The sequence below is a fragment of the Rhipicephalus sanguineus genome, chromosome 3 (assembly GCF_013339695.2).
Source record: "Rhipicephalus sanguineus isolate Rsan-2018 chromosome 3, BIME_Rsan_1.4, whole genome shotgun sequence".
Lineage (NCBI taxonomy): Eukaryota > Metazoa > Arthropoda > Arachnida > Ixodida > Ixodidae > Rhipicephalus > Rhipicephalus sanguineus.
In genome coordinates, this window is record NC_051178.1 from 64,905,215 (window position 1) to 64,923,794 (window position 18,580).

Consider the following 18,580-nt stretch of genomic DNA (forward strand, 5'->3'; position numbering starts at 1 on the left):
CTTGCACGCAGTATGGCTTCCGTTCGACCATCATTTACTAACTGGTGGTGTGTCTCATTCTATCTTTTCATTTGACTAGCGTATGTTGTTTGCGTATTAAGACTTGTTTCCTCTTGTGATGTATCCATGTTTCTTTTCACAGCTCACGCATGGTATTCGTTTGCGGTCGCTTCACGCTGAAAAATCTTCTGCGCACACCGTTCGCGCGGAATGAAGCCTGGCTGCTAGGGGTGTGCCGGTACCGAGACTTCGTGTACACCTACGACTTGTCTACGGAGTTGAAAGAGGCAGAAGCTCTCGAAGGCAGCCACGACTGGCGACGTGATCGCTGGCGCTATTGGGGCAGCAAGTTCCATCGCATCATGACCTCAAGTAAGCACTAAGCACCCACTTAAATAGTGAGCATGGTTTTAGGGGCGAAGCTCCTTATAGCATCACCTCGTCGGTCGTCACACCATCCGGCGTTCCCCCGCCGTCGCGTCTCCCGTATCATTCAATAGATGGCGCTGTCCCATAGAGATGCATGCGCCGGGTTCCGCGCCGGGTTCCGCGCCGGGTTCTGCGCCGGGTTCTGCTAGAGGACGGACGTGTTTTTCATGGGCTCCGGAATGACAGCGTCAGATAAGTTTTTTTTTGCATGATTCGAGCTTGTTTTTTTAGTTATATGAGTACATAAAGAACTAGATTGAAGCTTAATAAGGCTTACAACATTGTACTGTTTCCTGTGTGACAGTCGCCTGGGCTTTTTTATTATTTGTTTGTTCGGCCACCACGTGGCTGAAAGGTACACATGTGCTTTGAAGTGTAGCATACTTGCGGAGTTTTGTGATACCATTTGACTTTAAGTGTATCTAATCCGTCGTGTGAACGGTCTAGCCATGGTAAAAAAGACCGTAAAGTGTTCAGGGTGCGGAATGGGATGGAAAATAGAGGTTTGTACGGATGAGAAGACAGAGGGAGCTGACGCGAAGTGTAATCAATGCGACTTAGAGGCGAAAATGGAAATAATGATGGCTGCCCAGAATGAGCTCATGGTAAGAATCGCCGAGCTGGAGAATGCGTTGGCGACAGAGCGGGAAAAAACGATGGCTATGGGGGAAAGGCTTAAGTAAGCCGAGGAGGGGTTAGCAAAGGTAGTCATGGTGAACAAGGAAGCAAGCGACAGCGGGAACAGCGGGGCATCGACACCCACAGTGGTAGACGCGAAGGGGGAAACAGGTTTGGAAAATACAGGTGCAAGGGTCACAGGACCCAGCTTCCGCGAAGTAGTTTTGGGAAGGGGAGGGCACAAAACACCAGCAGTGGCACGCGCTAGTAACCGAGGCAGTGGCCAGGTGAGGGACAGTCCAGCAGAAAAGTCGGAGCACGTGAGAATCGCCGGGGACTCGAATTTAGTTAGATGCGCAGAAGGGTCAAGGAAAGGGTGAAAGGCGACAAACGAGTTTTAATAGGGAAGTTCCCGGGACATAGACTGGAAACAGTGATGAGACAAGGTAGCGCAAAACTCGCAACTAAGGCTAATGGACGTAACCTCGTGATAATCACGGGAGGTATAAATGACGTCTTGAATGAAGAATCAGCCGAACTAGCGACCACATTGGCGAAAGGGGTCGATGACATGCGCGCCATTTCCCCTCAGGTGCAGATAGTGGTATGCACAATACCGGAGGTAGCGGTGCGTGACGCGAACCTGCAAAGAGCGGTTGTCGACGCAAACAAAGAGATATGGCAGATGAGTCGAGAGAAAGGCATCGAGGTAGTGGAAATAAACAGAGAGGTGCACAGGTGGGGTGGTTTTCGAAGAGACGGAATACACTTCGATAGGAGGCTTGGTCATGAGGTGGGTCGGCGACTTGCAGGGCGCGCAGTAGCTTTTTTGGGGGGCACGTGGGCCCTTCGGTGCCCAGGGTAGCTTGTAATGAGGAAAACAACCAGGGGGACTCTTTGACAGGCAGTATAGCGAAAAACCAGAGAAAAGGTAAAAGAAGGGAGAAGGCGCGTGTTGCAATTAGTTACATTAACATGCAGGGTGGCAGAAAAAAGGCAAAATGGTTAGAGATTGAGGGACAGTTAAACAATGAGCAGATAGGTGTTTATGCGGTTACAGAAACACACCTTAGAGACTCGGAAGAGCCACCACCTATTGACAATTATATTTGGGAAGGATGTAACAGGATCACATCAGAAAGGAGAGGTGGGGGTGCTGGAATGCTAATTAATAGCAGAACAAAATGGGACAGAGTGAAACAAACGTGTTCTGAGCACATATGGGTTTCGGGCACAGTAGGTGGAAAGAAAACTTGGCTAGGTGTAGCTTACTTGTGGACGGGGAATAACTGCAGAGAAAAGAATCTGGAGATAGTGAAATGCATAAGCACCAATATTAAAGAATTTGGTCATGATGCCGAAATAATCCTTCTAGGGGACATGAACGCTCGCATTCATTACCTTGACGGATATTCAGACGCCAATGGCAAGTTATTGCTAGATCTTTGCGAGCAACATAGTCTTGAGATAGTTAACGTGGGGCCTAAGTGGGAGGGGCAGATCACGTGGGAAGTCGGAAACAGACAATCGAGCATTGATTATTGTCTCATGACAGAAGGAATATATGACAACGTTAGAGAGATGAGAATAGACGAGGAAGGCATTAACAGCTTGGGTAGTGATCATAAACGCATAATCTTACAAATGGGATATAAAACTGAAAATAAGAGCATAGAATCAAAGTTTGCCAGCTTGTATCTAAATGACAAACAAATAACAAATATAGCCGCAAGAGTCGAGGAAAAAATAGACGAACTACCAGGCAAAGACTGGAAGTATAGTGAGCTGCTACATGTAATCACGAAAGAAATGGAAAAAGAGAAGAAAACTATTTGTTGGAAAGGAAAGAGAAAGCCAAAAAAGTCACAGTTTCGCCGCAAGGGCGAAGCAATGAATGCAATAGCAAGAAATTAATGTTATACGAAGTGAGGCTCGCCGATGGATACTCTCAGTTTGAACAGCGCTCGTGTTGCAAAGGCGGCCGAAGCAGCGAAGAAAACTAGCGTGCTTCAAGTGTCGAGCTGTGACACTTGATAGTTCTCGCTCATCTTCTGTTTGTTCGTTTAGCGGCGTCCCTTGAGCTCGAGTGACTTTCGTACGCTCCGTAACATGAGCGCGGACATCACGGTGAAAGCTTGAAACATTACTCTTCCCCTCACCACCAGAAAACCGCGCGAGCAGACAGCGGAATGGCAAGGTTCTCCCAGCGCAAATATAAGAAGCGAGCGAGCTCGCCGAAGAATTTTAGATGCGCCCGTCGCGCTCCCAGCGCCACCTCGCTGGTAATGAAGAAACGCTTATTATCGCCTGCCGTCTCTGAGTCCGTCCAGCGGTAAAGGGTGTGTATATAACGCTCGCCGTTAGCTACGTAGAGGATCTGCGTTTCGTGGCGTAGTGGATAGCGCCACTCGCTGCGGAGCAAGAGGTCCCTGGTTCGATTCCGCGCATCGGAAGCATTTTTCTGAAGTATTTTTCTTTGGGGCTTTTATACATATATACATACTTATACATATATACGGTGCATGACGGCGGCGACGGCGACGGCAAAATCCAGCCGAGACTGTCCATATAATTGCTATCGCAATAAAAGTTGGTGGAACAAAGAAATCCGGGAGGCGATCGAGAAGCGACGTGAGGCATCACGGGAGCACAGACAGGCAAAAAAGGAGAAGCGGCCACAGTACGGAGTCAACCAAATGTGGGAAATATATTTAGAGAAAAAATCCATTGTGCAGAAATTAGTTGAGGCAAAAATTAAAGGTGAAAGTGAACGCTGGATGACAGAGATTCCCGAAAAGAAGGAGGCCGCGCCTAGGATATTTTGGAGCCACCTAAAAGCGCTGGGTAGGAAGTCTGTCACAATGCAACAACGTTTGGTAGATGAAGGAGGAAATCAATTGGAAGGGTATGAAGCGCTAGGTTACATCCGAAAGATAACAGCCGATTCGTTTAAAAAGGTCGCCCAGGGGATTCCCCCGGTGAGTAAAAGTACGCAAAGGAGTGCAACCGACGAAGATGTAGTACTAGAGAATTTCTATTGGAAGAAGGCAGAAGGAAAAATTCCTAAGCGCACTACTCCGGGCTTAGATGGGGTTCCCGTCAGCCTCATTAACGACCTCGGACATAACACTACAAAAGCACTGCTGAAAGCCGTAGAAAAGTGCTTACGGGAGAGAGAAATGCCAGACAGTTGGCGAAAAAGTAGAATGAACTTAATCTATAAAGGCAGGGGAGAAAAGGATAACATTCGCTCGTATAGACCGCTAACCATTACTTACATCGGTGGTATACAGGTTGGCGATGCAGGCGGTAAAATAAAAAATAGAAGCGTGGGTAGAACAAAATGATATTTTGGGCGAACTTCAGAATGGATTTCGAATCGACAGGCGGTTAGATGATAATCTGTTTGTTCTTACCCAGTGTATAGAAATATCGAAAATAGAAAACAGGCCCTTATACGTAGCTTATCTAGATATCACCGGGGCGTATGACAACGTTAATCAGGAAATTTTGTGGGATATATTGAAAGAAGTGGGCATAGGGGACGACTGTATACAGCTTTTGAGGGAAATATACCGAGAAAATACAGTTTGTATAGAATGGGAAGGAATAAGTAGCAAGGACAGCGTTGAAATTAGCAAGGGGCTGAGACAGGGATGTCATTTGTCCCCGCTGTTATTCCTGCTGTACATGGTGAGGATGGAAAAAGCGCTAGAAGGTAGCAACATTGGATTTAATTTGTCACACAAACAGGTCGGCACGATGGTTGAGCAGAAGCTTCCAGGTCTATTTTATGCCGATGATATTGTCTTATTTGCGGACAGTCAAGATGATATACAGCGACTGGCAGATATATGCGGAAGGAAATATGAGGGTCTAGGACTAGGATTTAGTTCAACAAAATGTGGATTGATGGTATTCAATGATCACGAAGGCCATGCGGTCTTAATACAGGGCCAAAAAATACCGAGGGTAAGCGAGTACAAGTACCTCGGAGTATGGGTAAATGAGGGGGATAAATATATGGAAAGAGGAATGCTGCAATTATGAAGCACATAGCTTTATGGGGATAAAATAGGTACGAGCTGCTTCGAGGGCTGTGGAAGGGTGGGATGGTCCCGGGGCTTACATTTGGGAACTCAGTGGTGTGCATGAAGTCAGAGGTACAATCATGAATGGATGTAAATGAAAGGACGGTGGGCCGCCTCGCGTTGGGCGCTCACGGGAAGACGACAAATGAGGCTGTAAAGGGTGATATGGGATGGACAGGCTTTGAAGTGAGGGAAGTTCAGAGCAAAATGAGATTCGAAGAGAGGCTGAGGAAAATGAAGAAGAGTAGATGGGCAGAGAAGGTTTTCAGGTATTTGTATAGAAAAAGCGTTGACACGCAGTGGAGAAAAAGAACTAGGAGGCTCACCAGTAAATATACGGCTAGCAGTGTGGGCGATATGGCAACAAGGAGCATTAAGCGGAAGGTCAGAGAGGCGGAGAGGACTTATTGGATGGCAGCGATGGAAAAGAAGCCGGCTCTGAGTAACTACCGAAAGGGAGAAAACGAAATAAGGAGGGAAAGGTTTTATGATAATTCAAGGGGAAGCGCTTTACTGTTTGAAGCAAGGTCGGGCTGCCTTAGAACGCGTAGTTATAAAGCGAGATTCAGTAACGAAGAAGAACAATGTACATGCTGCGGGGGAACTAAGGTAACGATGGAACATGTACTGATTGAATGTGGCGATATTCACCCAGGTATACGTGTGGGCACGAGTCTACATGAAGCATTGGGTTTTAGGGACAACAATGGAAAGCTGAACACGTCCGCGATAGAAATAAGTAAGAGACGGTTAGAGTATTGGTGGCAGAAAAGTAGAGATAAAGTACAAAAATAAATAGGGAAAAATAAGGTCATTCTGCCTTAAGAGGCAGAGAGATGGACCGTGAATTTATATTTTTTTGGTATAATAACGCAGATTTAATCAATGTAGATAAGGTATTAGGACAACATGAAACAAGGAAGTTTTTTTTTGTTTTTTTTTTCATCAAGCCTGGTGGAAGACATGTCACCGCCCCGTTGTAAAGGGGACGCTTATAGCATCCATCCATCCATCCATCCATGCAAACTGCAGTTGGGTGACGATATACTAGATGGCGCTGTCCCATAAGATGTGTGCAATATGTATGCAAAAAAAAGAAGAAAAATAAAAAAAAGAAGAAAGAAGAAAAAAAAAGAGAAAAAAGAAGAAAAAAGCAGCGGCACCCTGCACGCTAGATAGCGTGCAGTAATCAAAGCGGCGTATCGCTTTGATTACTGCTGGTCGAAACGACTGAACATTTCACGGTGTAACCATGATTGCTTCAGGAGCTTCGCCCAAGCTCTTCATCATTCACCCGTGGATATGCTGTAATTTGTTTCTTCTTCCAGATGCTAGAAGCGTTAATACAGATTTGGTATTACCTTGGAGCCCATGCATCCAAAGCGGCGGCTCAAGCCAGCGGATTCATTTCTCGCGCTCCCGTGCTGCGGCAAGCTTTAGCGTTTATTTTTAGAGTGACTACTGCTAAGATGACGTCAGAATCGAGTGGGAAGCACCTAGAAAATGAAGGTAATCGCTTATTGCACTGCACCGCATCTCTGCTTAAAGGGGCCCTGCAACACTTTTCGAGCATGCTCAAAAAGCGCTGCCGATCGGTAGTCGAGGCTCCCGAGAACACGCCAGCCAAATATTATAGCGATGCGCACGGCCTGGAATTTACAATAAATTCTCAAAGTCAGCTGAAAATCGCTCCCTCTTCTCTCGACAAATGATGTATTAGTCCGCAAAATATGACGCGATTGTCGGCAGTTCCACCATTGGCTGATGTTATAATCACGATAACACCCTCATTATTACTTTCGTTGTTAATTTTGAGTTCAATAAGTACATAATATGTACGTTTATATTATGTTATCGCGTTAAAAACACCGAACAAACATTAATATTAGCACTTCCGGTCTCACCGACAGCTCGTCTGCTCGTTGTTGCGTGGTTCCGTTTTCTTCGCCATGCGCAGTGCCGAAAACGTGAATATTTCTGTGCTTTTGACCATCGCCGGTTGCCGTTGAGAGTGGCAGGCGTTCGAGTGTTGCCTCGTCAGCTGAGAACTGCATCGTCGGCACGTTCTCACGACCGACCGAGGCACGGGCGCAGCGTGTCTCCGATAACAATGCTGGCGTCCGGTAATGGCGGCGCTTCGGGGTCGTCTGCCAGTGCCGTCTTACGAGGCGGTGTATCGGAGTATGGGCCGAAACCGATCTCAGCTGTCATTCGTTCCAAACGAGCGCGCACGTTTGCTTCCATGGTTGGCAGAGCGATGAAAACACTACGGCGTTCGAGGTGCACACCCAACATTACCAAACCGACACGCAGTTTTCAAGCACGCGCGATACACAACGCGATCGACTCCGCTCGACGAGAACGACGCAAGCCGACCGGAAGTGGCGGCACAGACCACGTAGTTGCGCCGAGACGCCAGAGAGAAAAAAATGAAAAAAATGCCGCCGGCGCTGACGTCGCCTCCTCGCACCTCCGCCCTCCCTCCCTCCCCTCACGCCGCGCGCAGCTTTCCGCGCGCTCGCTGCGTTGAGTTGAGAGAGAAAGCTGCGGAACGTGATCTCTATAATTTGGTAACACCACTATGGTCCCTTGAATACTGGCTAGTCTACCGTCCGCATGGCGCACCGTATGGAGAGGGGTTGACGCTTTCTAAATGACCCCGCAGGGGGCGCTGCACGCTTTCGGAATGTCACCCTCTGCCCTCGCCTGCTTGTTCGTTGTGTTGTGTTGCGGTGCTGTGGATCTTCCGTTGTGTTACTATGACCACAACTGCGACGGTGTGTTTGCTGGACTACGTGGACCTCACCTCATCAGTCTGCGGGAACGAATGACCATCCAACTGCAGCACAATTTTTAGTGATAGTTCACCAGCATTTTATAACATTGCAAAACCACATAAATCAGGAAATTGTGCCCCAGAAGTTATCACCGCTCTGGCTTCTCTTCCTGAGGTACAAACGGAAAGCAAGATTGCTGTACTGGATAATTTGATTGATGGAGGAATGTTTGGTGATGCTGAAAATGCACTGCAAGGTTGCGCCTTGCGCAATATCAGTTCGTCGGACCACGCGTCTTCTGTGACGGCAAAAAGCCATGAAATGCTATGATGTGGCAGGGTACACAGTAAGAATTACAGGAAGTATCCCTCGGAAGATCCCGAGGGACACTTCCTGTAATGAGTGTACACTGCTGCTCTCTGTGGAAAAGCGTGGTGCTGTGTATGATGCTTCTGAATCCACGTCAAATTTCGACAATGGAGGTTTGATATACCCTTCGGGCCCTCTTAGGGATATTATAACCATCCTTGAGAACAGCTTAACGACATTTTTCAGGGTAAATAAGCTACACGAGCAAAGAAGATGACTCTTTTAAGGGCCCCCTTTTTTTTGTGAAACACACTATTTCATGAGAACTAACAGACAATAATGTGAGGAAAAGCATACGGGATATTATTTGTAGTAATTAGGATATAAATGTGAAGAAAGTAAAGTGGACGAAAAGATAACTTGCCGCCGGCAAGGACTTTACTATTTCACATTTATATCCTAATTACTAGAAATAACATCCCGTTTCTCTGGCATTATTGCCTGTTAATTCTCATTAAAATAGTGTGCTACACGAGCAAAGCATTCTCGACTTTGCCAATTTCATTACGTGGGTACAGCGGCCTGCACTAACATGCACTGAGCATGCACAGCAAATTACTTGCCAAATAGTGAAGTTTTACATTCTTCTACGGCTGCGCTTTTTTGTGAAGACCCGTTAACAATGAGAGAACAGCAAAAAAAGAGCAGCTGAAGCATTTGAAAATGAGAAGATGTAAATAATTTTCCTACCTGTGCAATTCTTCATATATTATTTGCTTTCATAACCACTTTCGTTTCCCCGTTTTAGTTTTTTTTTATGCTCATGCCAATAAAATTTTTGAAAAAAAAAGTAAACTGGTTCTTTCAATGTCAGTTGGTGCCGTGCCACCTACTCACCTACTCACAACCTACTCACAGTACTACCATGCATTCTTTTGATATATGTGCCTCGGCAAAGCAAGCCTTTGCGAACGAAAGCACGTGAGAACGTGTTAATCGAACCGGTTAGTATTTGCCATGGGCACAATTACGCTGCAGCAAAAAATATTGCAAGAAATTGTCAAGCTGAACTATGCTGAACGTGCGCCCGCGCTTCGGCGACACGCAGCTGGTCGGCGGAGCGCCGCTTCCCAGCATGAGGACTGCTCGAAGCGCCACCACCCGCATCATTCGGTAAGCGTGCTCGCTCCCCTCGGCGGACGGCAGACTAGCCAATATTCTAGGGACCCTAACACCACTTAGACTTGACGGATTCGAAAAATGTTTGCGGCATATGGCTCGTGAAGAGTCATACGTCAATAATGGGACTATTCCAATATAACAAAGAAAGGTGTTGCAGGGCCCCTTTAAGCGCCTGAAAGTTTTAATAGCCCGGCGAGGGAGGAAACGTTCACGACAGGAAAGCTGACTTTAGAATTTGTACAAGATTACGCATATCTAGTTGATTTACTAATCGTAGAGGCTGCTCGTGTGAAGAAAAAAGAAGGAAGGGCTGTAAGCAGACTTGTACGTGTTACAGAAAATAAGTAACCGATTACAATTACAATTATTTCCTTTCAATCGCAGTTGATTACAGTGGTCAATTACAACCCCTGAACAGTAACTGAGCAATTACAGAAGTCTAATCGGTTACTTTTGCGTTGCCTTTCTTCAAATTTTTTTGCCGTAAGACAACAACACAAGTTAACTCAATCTACAACAAACAACTGTGGCTTGCATGGTAGAGAGAAGGCTACACGCTAGCGTGAAGGCTGGGAGGCTTACTGTGGCTTCTGTGATACAGTGTTACGCGTTGTTGACTTTCAACAGGAGTTATTTTTCATAGCTGTTGTCGCTGATTCTTTCAGGTTTCCTCGTTTGAAGGTCAGCTGCTACACTGAACACTCTCTCAATGCATACGCTAGATGGAAGGCGGTATTACAACGTAGGAAAACCTTGCGCGCAAGCTCGTAGTTTAAGATAGGTTGCGGAATATTGCGCTGCATTGGCGTAACAGGGGGGACACTAACGGAGGCACAGAAAAACACAACCATAACAGGTGGGCGCAAACTATCAACTCTAAATCTTTCGTGAGGCGCCACCTGGGGCTGCCCCACGAAAGAAAGAAAGAAAAGAAGGAAGGGGTGATAGTGTGAAGAAAAAATGTGATAAATCAAGCTAAAGTAGTGAAACTGATATTAAACATGGTGCGCGTAGCAGTGTTGCGCAGCGCTCCTCAGCTCGCTCGTTTTTGCAAGGGTAGAAACGTGTCGCTTTGGGATTCAAATTTACTTTGCTGAGCGACAATGTAGGAGTGGTTACGCATGCGCCGAATTCTCTCGATGCCTCGCTGTAGCCCCCAACTATTTCCCTCTTTTGCTGTTTTTTCGTGCGAAACGAGACACTGGTCTGTTCAAACAAGGCCATGCATCCGCGCTCTCTGTAGTGCGAGGCCAAGTTCCCTGGCCCGCTGACCTGTCCGCATGCATAGCGGTGCTCTCGCAGTCTGGTGTTCAGGCATCTGCCTGTTTGTCCAATGTAGCTGTTGCAGGTCAGGGGAATGCGGTAAACCACACCAGCGGAGCAGTCGACAAATTTGGTTTGGTGTCTAACTTCGCATTTAGATTTTTTCGACGCGTTAACCTCGTCCTGGTTCACTCTCTTGCAAAGGCCTTTGAGTTTTATTGGGGCCGAGAACTCTACGCCCACATCGCGCTTAGCAGCAACTTTCTTAAGCTTGTGTAGAATCCTGATAGGGGTGGAAAAAAATAGCTGGGCGGGTGTCGTAAGGCGTAAGAGAAATAACGGATGGTAAATGAGAACGACGGAGTGGATACCAAGGTATGGGAAGCGCAGCCAAGGACTGTAAAGGGTTGGGTGGCGTCATGAAATGAAGAAATTTGTAAAATGTACAGGCATAATAACATGGATTCGGCTCGCGCAGTAAGTGGTAAATTATTACATTGAAGTTATTAAAATGTTAAAATTACGGAGCAGGGCAAAAGTGACTAAAGAGCGTTTTAAGATTCTGATGTGAGTTATTCGTTTTATAGTGTTTTGAGTTAATAAAAATTTGGGCCAGCTACAGATCTACTCCATGTTTGTAAACAGCGGTAGGCGTCGTCGATATATCTAGGGCCCTTGTAGCGACGTCGAGGCGCGTAGGCTCCGCCCAGCCGGCCCAGCTCGAAGCTCGCTACCGCCCTCTATGATCACTTGACAACTGGTGCAACAGGTGCGAAAGCTGCCTCCGAGCACCGCGCGTCGGGGAACCTCCCGCATGTTTACAAGTGGCCGCTGCAACAGAGGAAGTTGCAGTGGCTGTAAGAGGGACTCTGAATTGAACGAGCCATGTTGACCTGTAACTCTAGCTCTGAGAACCTCATCATAACAAGAGGTATCTTAACGGCGGGAATGTGACTCATTTGCGAAATGTCATCGCCGTTGTGGCAGTCTAGGTCGCACATGCAGGTTTTAATTTGTTAACTAACGCGAGAACGACCGACCCAGTTCAGCAAGAGGCTCTTGGCTACGATATGCAAATGCGCGGAGTAAAAATACACAGTTGCGAATCGTTACGCTAAATCTTCGCATGTAAGAAATTTGCCGGGGAAGCTATTCATGCAAACGACAAGGGAGATCTCGGCGACACTTTCATCCGTGATATGCTTGCGATAATGCTTCAACTGTATACATGCTGTGGACAAGGCGTTTCCGTACCTGTCAGGTCTGCTAACCGCGGGCCGCTGCTTTCTCCGTACGCTGAAGTCGAGACTGCGGATTGCGTGCAGCCCTTAAATAGACGCGGCAAGTTTCCCGATTGTTGTTTTTATGTGAATTCTGACAGACATGGAAATTTCGCGAAGCGCAGCGCAGCCAGAAGAGCCCTGTATGATACACTTGTGTCACGTGTGTCATCGCAGCCACATACGATTTGGAAAAGTATGGTCGAAGTCATTCTTTCGTTCGCTGCTGCGTTAATGAACCGTGCCCACGCGGAAAGAAACACATGTACCATGCGGAGCCACACGTTTAGTTCACGCGAGTTCAACGAAAGCTTTTTGACGCGTCTGTAGTTATATCAACAATGGCAACCGTGAAGAATTATCCGCATATGACAATGCCATCGACAACGTTAACGTGCTTTGAGGTAAATGTGCTTGCTATGCCTCCACACAAGGCTTATGCCAAGAAATGTGGTGCGGTACATACAAAGACAAACGCTTGACAAGGCATGGCATGGCATAGCAAGAACCTTATTATGGTCCAGAGAAACTACGGCCCGAGGGCAAAGCCCCCAGGCTAAGTCGGTGGCTCCGCCCACGTCGGCACCGGTAGGCCAAAGGCTGTCCCGATGACATGAGCTCTCGGACGGCCAGGAGTTGATCTTGGAGGTCTTTACTGGTTATACGCCGACTCCAGTCCTCCTCACTGGTGAGATCCGAGGCCCCTTGGTTGGGGCACAGCCAGAACATATGATCAAGTAGACACGGAGTGTGTCCACAACGTTTACATTCGGCGGGAACATCCCCGTCAATTTTGCTAAGCACAAAGGGTGTGGGATAGGGTTTGGTTTGGATCAATCTTAATGTGACTGCCTGAGCTCGGGTAAGCTTTGATGGGGGGGAGGAAAGAATCTTCTAACGTCCCTACAGTGTGAGGTGATCTCATGAGAAGTGCTAAAAGGGTCTTTGTAGGAGCCGCAGTCATCCTGGAGCAATTCTTGATCTGGTGCGCGGCATGTGAGATCTCGCACAGCAGAGTGAGCTTGCTCGTTAGGATTGCAGCTATTGGGGCTGACCGAGTGGCCCTGATGAGCTGGAAACCAGATTAGGTGTGTGAGCTAATCCTTTCTTCTGTGTAGGCAGCCCCAAAACATAACCGATCAGCCGGCGTCGGAGACGAGTTCTCGCGTTTTATAGCTGCGGCTAATTTCTTGCGACGGTCTTCGTAAACAGCTACTGAAAAAAAAAAACATAAAAACTTATTCCGTCTTTCTCGTGCCTTCCTGCGCGAATAACCGTGACACTGTTCGTCGGTACACCGTTTTTTTCTTCTTTGCACGACGGCAAACAGCGCACGCACCAGCGAAAACACGGCAGCAACTGCGGCAACTGCGGTAGGCACCGCGGCGTTTGCCTATCGCGCGAAACTAAACGCCCGACGACAGCGCCACCGCATTTTCGTGACGTATGTCCGGTGGAATTCGTCTACACGCACTAGCGGTGCGAAGACTGAGGAAAGAGCGGAGCTGGTGGCTCTCACCTCCTCATTTCCCTCCTCCTCACCTTCCCATCTCTTCCCCCCCCCACCCATTCCTATATTACACTACACATTGCTAGGCTATGTTTACCCTCTCCCCTCCTCCTCACCCTCACATAACGCCTCCTAACCCTCACTTAATTGCCTTTCTCATCCCTCTGTAAACATACTCTGCATGGTTATGCTATGCTAGGAGCTGGCGGGCACATATATTCCTTTTCCACGCCTTGCTATGTTGCACGTTACATGATTATGCTATGGTTTACCCTCTAACCTCTCCTCTTCTTCCTCATTTCGCTCTTTCGCACCCTATCATCAATTCTCTTAACCCTCACATTCCATTCCCACACCTGCCAACTCTTCCGATTTGCCCGGGAGACTCCCGACCAGTGCTCCCGATTGTATACGGGTGCGTCCATCAGTCTCCCGATAAAGAACCCCTATTCGACCTGAAATGAAAACAACACAGCAGAGCTGTTATGAAAATTTCTGGCCTTAATGAACCCCTACAGCTTGCCGCGCAATCCGCCTCTCTTGCCCATTGATGCAAATGGAGGGGAGGCCGCAGCGTTTTTGTGTGGCCTTGGTTATTTACGGTTAGGCACGTTATCTTTATCTCGACGACGAACTTGCCGTGACACAACACGACAGCGCTTGCAGATGCCTTCGATGGCATACGATGTTGTGCGGTGAAGCGTGCTAAGTGTGGGAAGGGGCTACTGAGAAGAGCTGTAAGGTGGGCTACTTTGTGTTGATTCATCTTTAAGTGCGCTTATTTAACACAGACAGAAACGAAAAAAATACAGAACATCAGGCAACGAGCGCAAACTACCAACTGGTTTATTGTCTGTGAAAGAAACGTGGCCCAGACAAAGGGGTGTGTCGAACGAGCATGCGCAGATGCTCATGGAAAAGACTGACGGGGCAGGGCAAGAATGCACAGAGGGGGAGTGAGAAAGAAAGGAAAAAGGTGAAAAAAGAAAGGTAAAGAGAAGCCACGATTCGCAGAAGCAAGATCGAGTCAAAATTAGCTCGTAAGTTTTGCAAAATCTACCTCGGACGCCGTTAGGGCAATAGAAGGAGCACTAACACAAGCATCCTCGCCATCTTTCCCAATGTTGGACGTCTCTAAAATTTCTGGGACCGTTTTTTCTTCGGAGCACGCTACTACAGCTGTTCTTTCGAAAAGAGCATTACAGCAGCATTTCTTGCAATGTGTCGCTAAGTTACTAGCGGCTGGCAGGCGTACCGATGCTCTCTTAGCCTTAGATTAAGGCATCGTCCCTTCTGTCCAATGTACGACCTACCAAATGATAATGCAACCTTATAGACCACCTCTTTCGTGCACTCGACGAACCTGACTCTGTGGTTAACATCGTAAATTGGCTTTTCAGTCAGTTGACGTGCATTCACTTTTTTGCACAAGCCTTTCAGCTTTTGCGGGGCTGGAAAGATAACCGTAATATCGCATCGCGCAGCGGTTTTCCTCATTCTCTGCGAAAGATTATGTACGTATGGCAAAACGACGGGCCTCTTGCTTTTATCTATAGGTAGTTTAGCCTTGTTGGAGTCGCGTTTTAGTTCTTCTATCTGCTTTTCACACATTTGTGTAGTCATTCCTTTAGGATAGCAACTGCTCTGAAGTCGCTTAATCGGGGCTGCCATGCTTTCCGCTACCCTATGGTGGCATGATTTCACAAGGGCGTGCTGCAGGGACGTGGTTGCGATTCCTGTTTTAATTATTTTTGAGTGCCCCGAATCGAAAGGAAGAAGCCCATTTTCACCCCGCACTTTGTACGACCAAGAAGTATGTTGATCCCCCATTTCGATTTCCAAGTCAAGGAACTGCAGTCTACCTTCCACTGGAAGTACATGGCTGCTCTATACTCTACCCTCCCTCTCCTCATCTTTCTCCTCTTCACCCTTACTTTGCCTTCTCCCTTGCTATACACCAGAGCACGCCTGTCTTGCGCCCAGGCTGCTGACGAGCCGAGCAGATACTCTCGCACCCAGACGCCGGGCTGGGCGCGCTACCAAGGGGCGCATGGGTTGCGCCAAGTAAACAGGGGGAGCTGCAGTTCTGAGGCTTTAAGGTGCGAAAACAATTGGGCCATCTCCCCCGAAGGACCCCGATGGGATGCGAAGCAGCAGCGTTGCGCACGGGTGGCGTCACGGGTTCTGCAGTTCTGCGTCACGGGTTCCAGCGTTTGAAGCGAAACTCGGTGTAGCGTTTACTGGTGTAAACGTTTGTTTGAAACGCAGACACGGGAGGCGAGCGGGCGTTGGAGCCAGCAGCTGCGGGCGCTCTGGCGGGTGAGGGAGAGAGTGACGTACGTGCGCACCTGCGAGGGAAGCGTGCGAGGGGAGCGTGACGTCAACGCCCAGCTGCGGCGTGACCTACTTGGCACCGCCCCAACACCTGCGCCGAGGGAAGCGCGTTGCCTCGCGTTTGTGCGGACGGAGGGACAGCGTTACACAGGCTAGTCAAAGAGCTGCTTCGCATCTAAAAGTACCCGTTCACGACGCTTCCGCGTATAAGAATTCGTCTGGGTACTACTGCGTCGTCTTTGGGTGCCAAAGCAAGCAGCGCAACAAGAGGATATTACTTAGCCCTGTCTGCGAGGATCACGACACTCCAGGGGAATAGTGCCGGTGCGCTGTTTTCAGCTTCGCCGCGAGTGGATAATTGTAATTCAAGCAGAAAAACTAGGAGCCGAGTGAAAATGCGCGAGTTAGTACACTAGCTGCGTGTATTCTATAGTGTGATATCCACCTATTCCATTTTACGAACCTAATCTGCGTGACACGCCGGTGGTTTAAAGGCAGACGCAAGCTTTGTGTGGGGGTGCACTTAATAGCTTTGAGCGTTTCCTTTGACGAAATTGTAGTGCAAGGTAGTGCTTTCAAGCATAAGCAATCAGCGTGCTTTGCCACTTTCAACGTAGTATCAAGCTCTCGTGCTTTCGATGGCATCAACGCCTTCAGGGATACAAGCTTTCGTCTTCAAACGGTAGCAACTGGTACGATGTTCCTCAACAGCTGACTAGAATTTCGTGCTTTCATTTCAGTGTTTGATGTCCACAAATTTATTTGGACGCGAGGCATCCAGCCGCACATAATACATATATTGGCACGTAAGTAAACAGTACTCGCGCCAGGTAGCTTTACGTTGCAGGCGTAGCGCTAGCTCAAGCAGCTGAATTTTTAGCATACTTACGCAGCACACATTTAATAAGAGACAGCTGAATTCCGCCCATTTCAATATCAGCTTAAATAGGAGTAGCGCACTTTCGCTTGTAAAGCATCGCCGTTAAAGGATTAAAATCGCGTAGATAGCTTCCAAAAGGAATCGACGAACGACACTGCCGGTGATAATCTCTAATAGCACGCTTTTGTGGGCAAGACGCATTATTGTAAGAGCGCTGGTGAAATAAAAATTATGTTACGCGATACTGCCCGCAAAGCGTACTCAATTATTACGCGATGCATGTTAAAATGATGAGTTTTCACGAAACTTTGTGCACAACTTGTAATATGCGGCAACAAAAAATCTTTTCAGTCATCTGCGAGCTGCACTGGAATTATTACGCACGCCTACTACAGCGAGGACGTTTTTTAACAAATGTAACAGCGTACGTACCTGACGAGGTTGTTTCCGTAGCCTGCTCAGCACGTACTGTATACATTGTGGACTTGCATGAGAAAGGTCTTTTTGATGTTCCAATAAAAACGGCGAAAATGTCCAGGCTAGAAAAAGCACGAAACACGCTCTCCGACGGGCTGAGTTTCGGGAGTTTCGTGTTTCCTCTGTGTAGCGTCTGCTGGCATGGCAGCCCGGGCATGTTGTTTCGTCGCGTGCGCGATAGGTGGCGCGACGCGCGATGTAAATGTAAATTCGCTCGTATAGACCCCTAACAATTACATCGGTGCTATACAGGTTGGCGATGCAGGCAGTAAAATTAAAAATAGAAGCGTGGGTAGAACAAAATGATATTTTGGGAGAACTTCAGAATGGATTTCGAATCGACAGGCGGTTAGACGATAATCTGTTTGTTCTTACCCAGTGTATAGAAATATCTAAAATAGAAAACAGGCCCTTATACGTAGCTTATCTAGATATCACCGGGGCGTATGACAACGTTAATCAGGAAATTTTGTGGGATATATTGAAGGAAGTGGGCATAGGTGACGACTGTGTACAGCTTTTGAGAGAAATATACCGAGAAAATACTGTTTGTATAGAATGGGAAGGAATAAGTAGCAAGGACAGCGTTGAAATTAGCAAGGGGCTGAGACAGGGATGCCCTTTGTCCCCGCTGTTATTCATGCTGTACATGGCGAGGATGGAAAAAGCGCTAGAAGGTAGCAACATTGGATTTAATTTGTCACACAAACAGGTCGGAGCGATGGTTGAGCAGAAGCTTCCAGGTCTATTTTATGCTGATGATATTGTCTTATTTGCGGACAGTCAAGATGATATACAGCGACTGGCAGATATATGCGGAAGGGAGTGTGAGGCTCTAGGACTAGGATTTAGTGCAACAAAATGTGGATTGATGATATTCAATGATCAAGGAGACCATACGGTCTTAATACAGGGCCAAAAATACCGAGGGTAAGCGAGTACAAGTACCTCGGAGTATGGGTAAATGAGGGGGATAGATATATGGAGGTACAAGAGAAAGCATCGGTAGCAAAGGGAAAGAGGAATGCTGCAATTATGAAGCACAGAGCTTTATGGGGATACAATAGGTACGAGGTGCTTCGAGGGCTGTGGAAGGGTGTGATGGTTCCGGGGCTTACATTTGGGAACTCAGTGGTGTGCATGAAGTCAGAGGTGCAATCAGGAATGGATGTAAATCAAAGGACGGTGGGCCGCCTCGCCTTGGGCGCTCACGGGAAGACGACAAATGAGGCGGTGAAGGGTGATATGGGATGGACAGGCTTTGAAGTGAGGGAAGCGCAGAGCAAAATGAGATTCGAAGAGAGGCTGAGGAAAATGAAGAAGAGTAGATGGGCAGAGAAGGTTTTCAGGTATTTGTATAGAAAAAGCGTTGACACGCAGTGGAGAAAAAGAACTAGGAGGCTAACCAGTAAATATACGGCTGGCAGTGC

At 47.6% G+C, this 18,580-nt stretch overlaps 1 protein-coding gene across 1 annotated transcript in view; it reads left to right on the forward strand.

Moving 5' to 3' along the window:
* Positions 1 to 310: 310 nt before the first annotated feature.
* Positions 311 to 18,580, forward strand: part of LOC119386693 (decapping and exoribonuclease protein) — a 55,816-nt gene continuing 37,546 nt past the window's right edge. Inside the window, exon 1 of the mRNA XM_037653985.2 lies at positions 311 to 372. Coding sequence (XP_037509913.2) covers positions 363 to 372 — 10 coding nt within the window. The 5' untranslated portion in view covers positions 311 to 362. The remainder of the gene's footprint in view (positions 373 to 18,580) is intronic.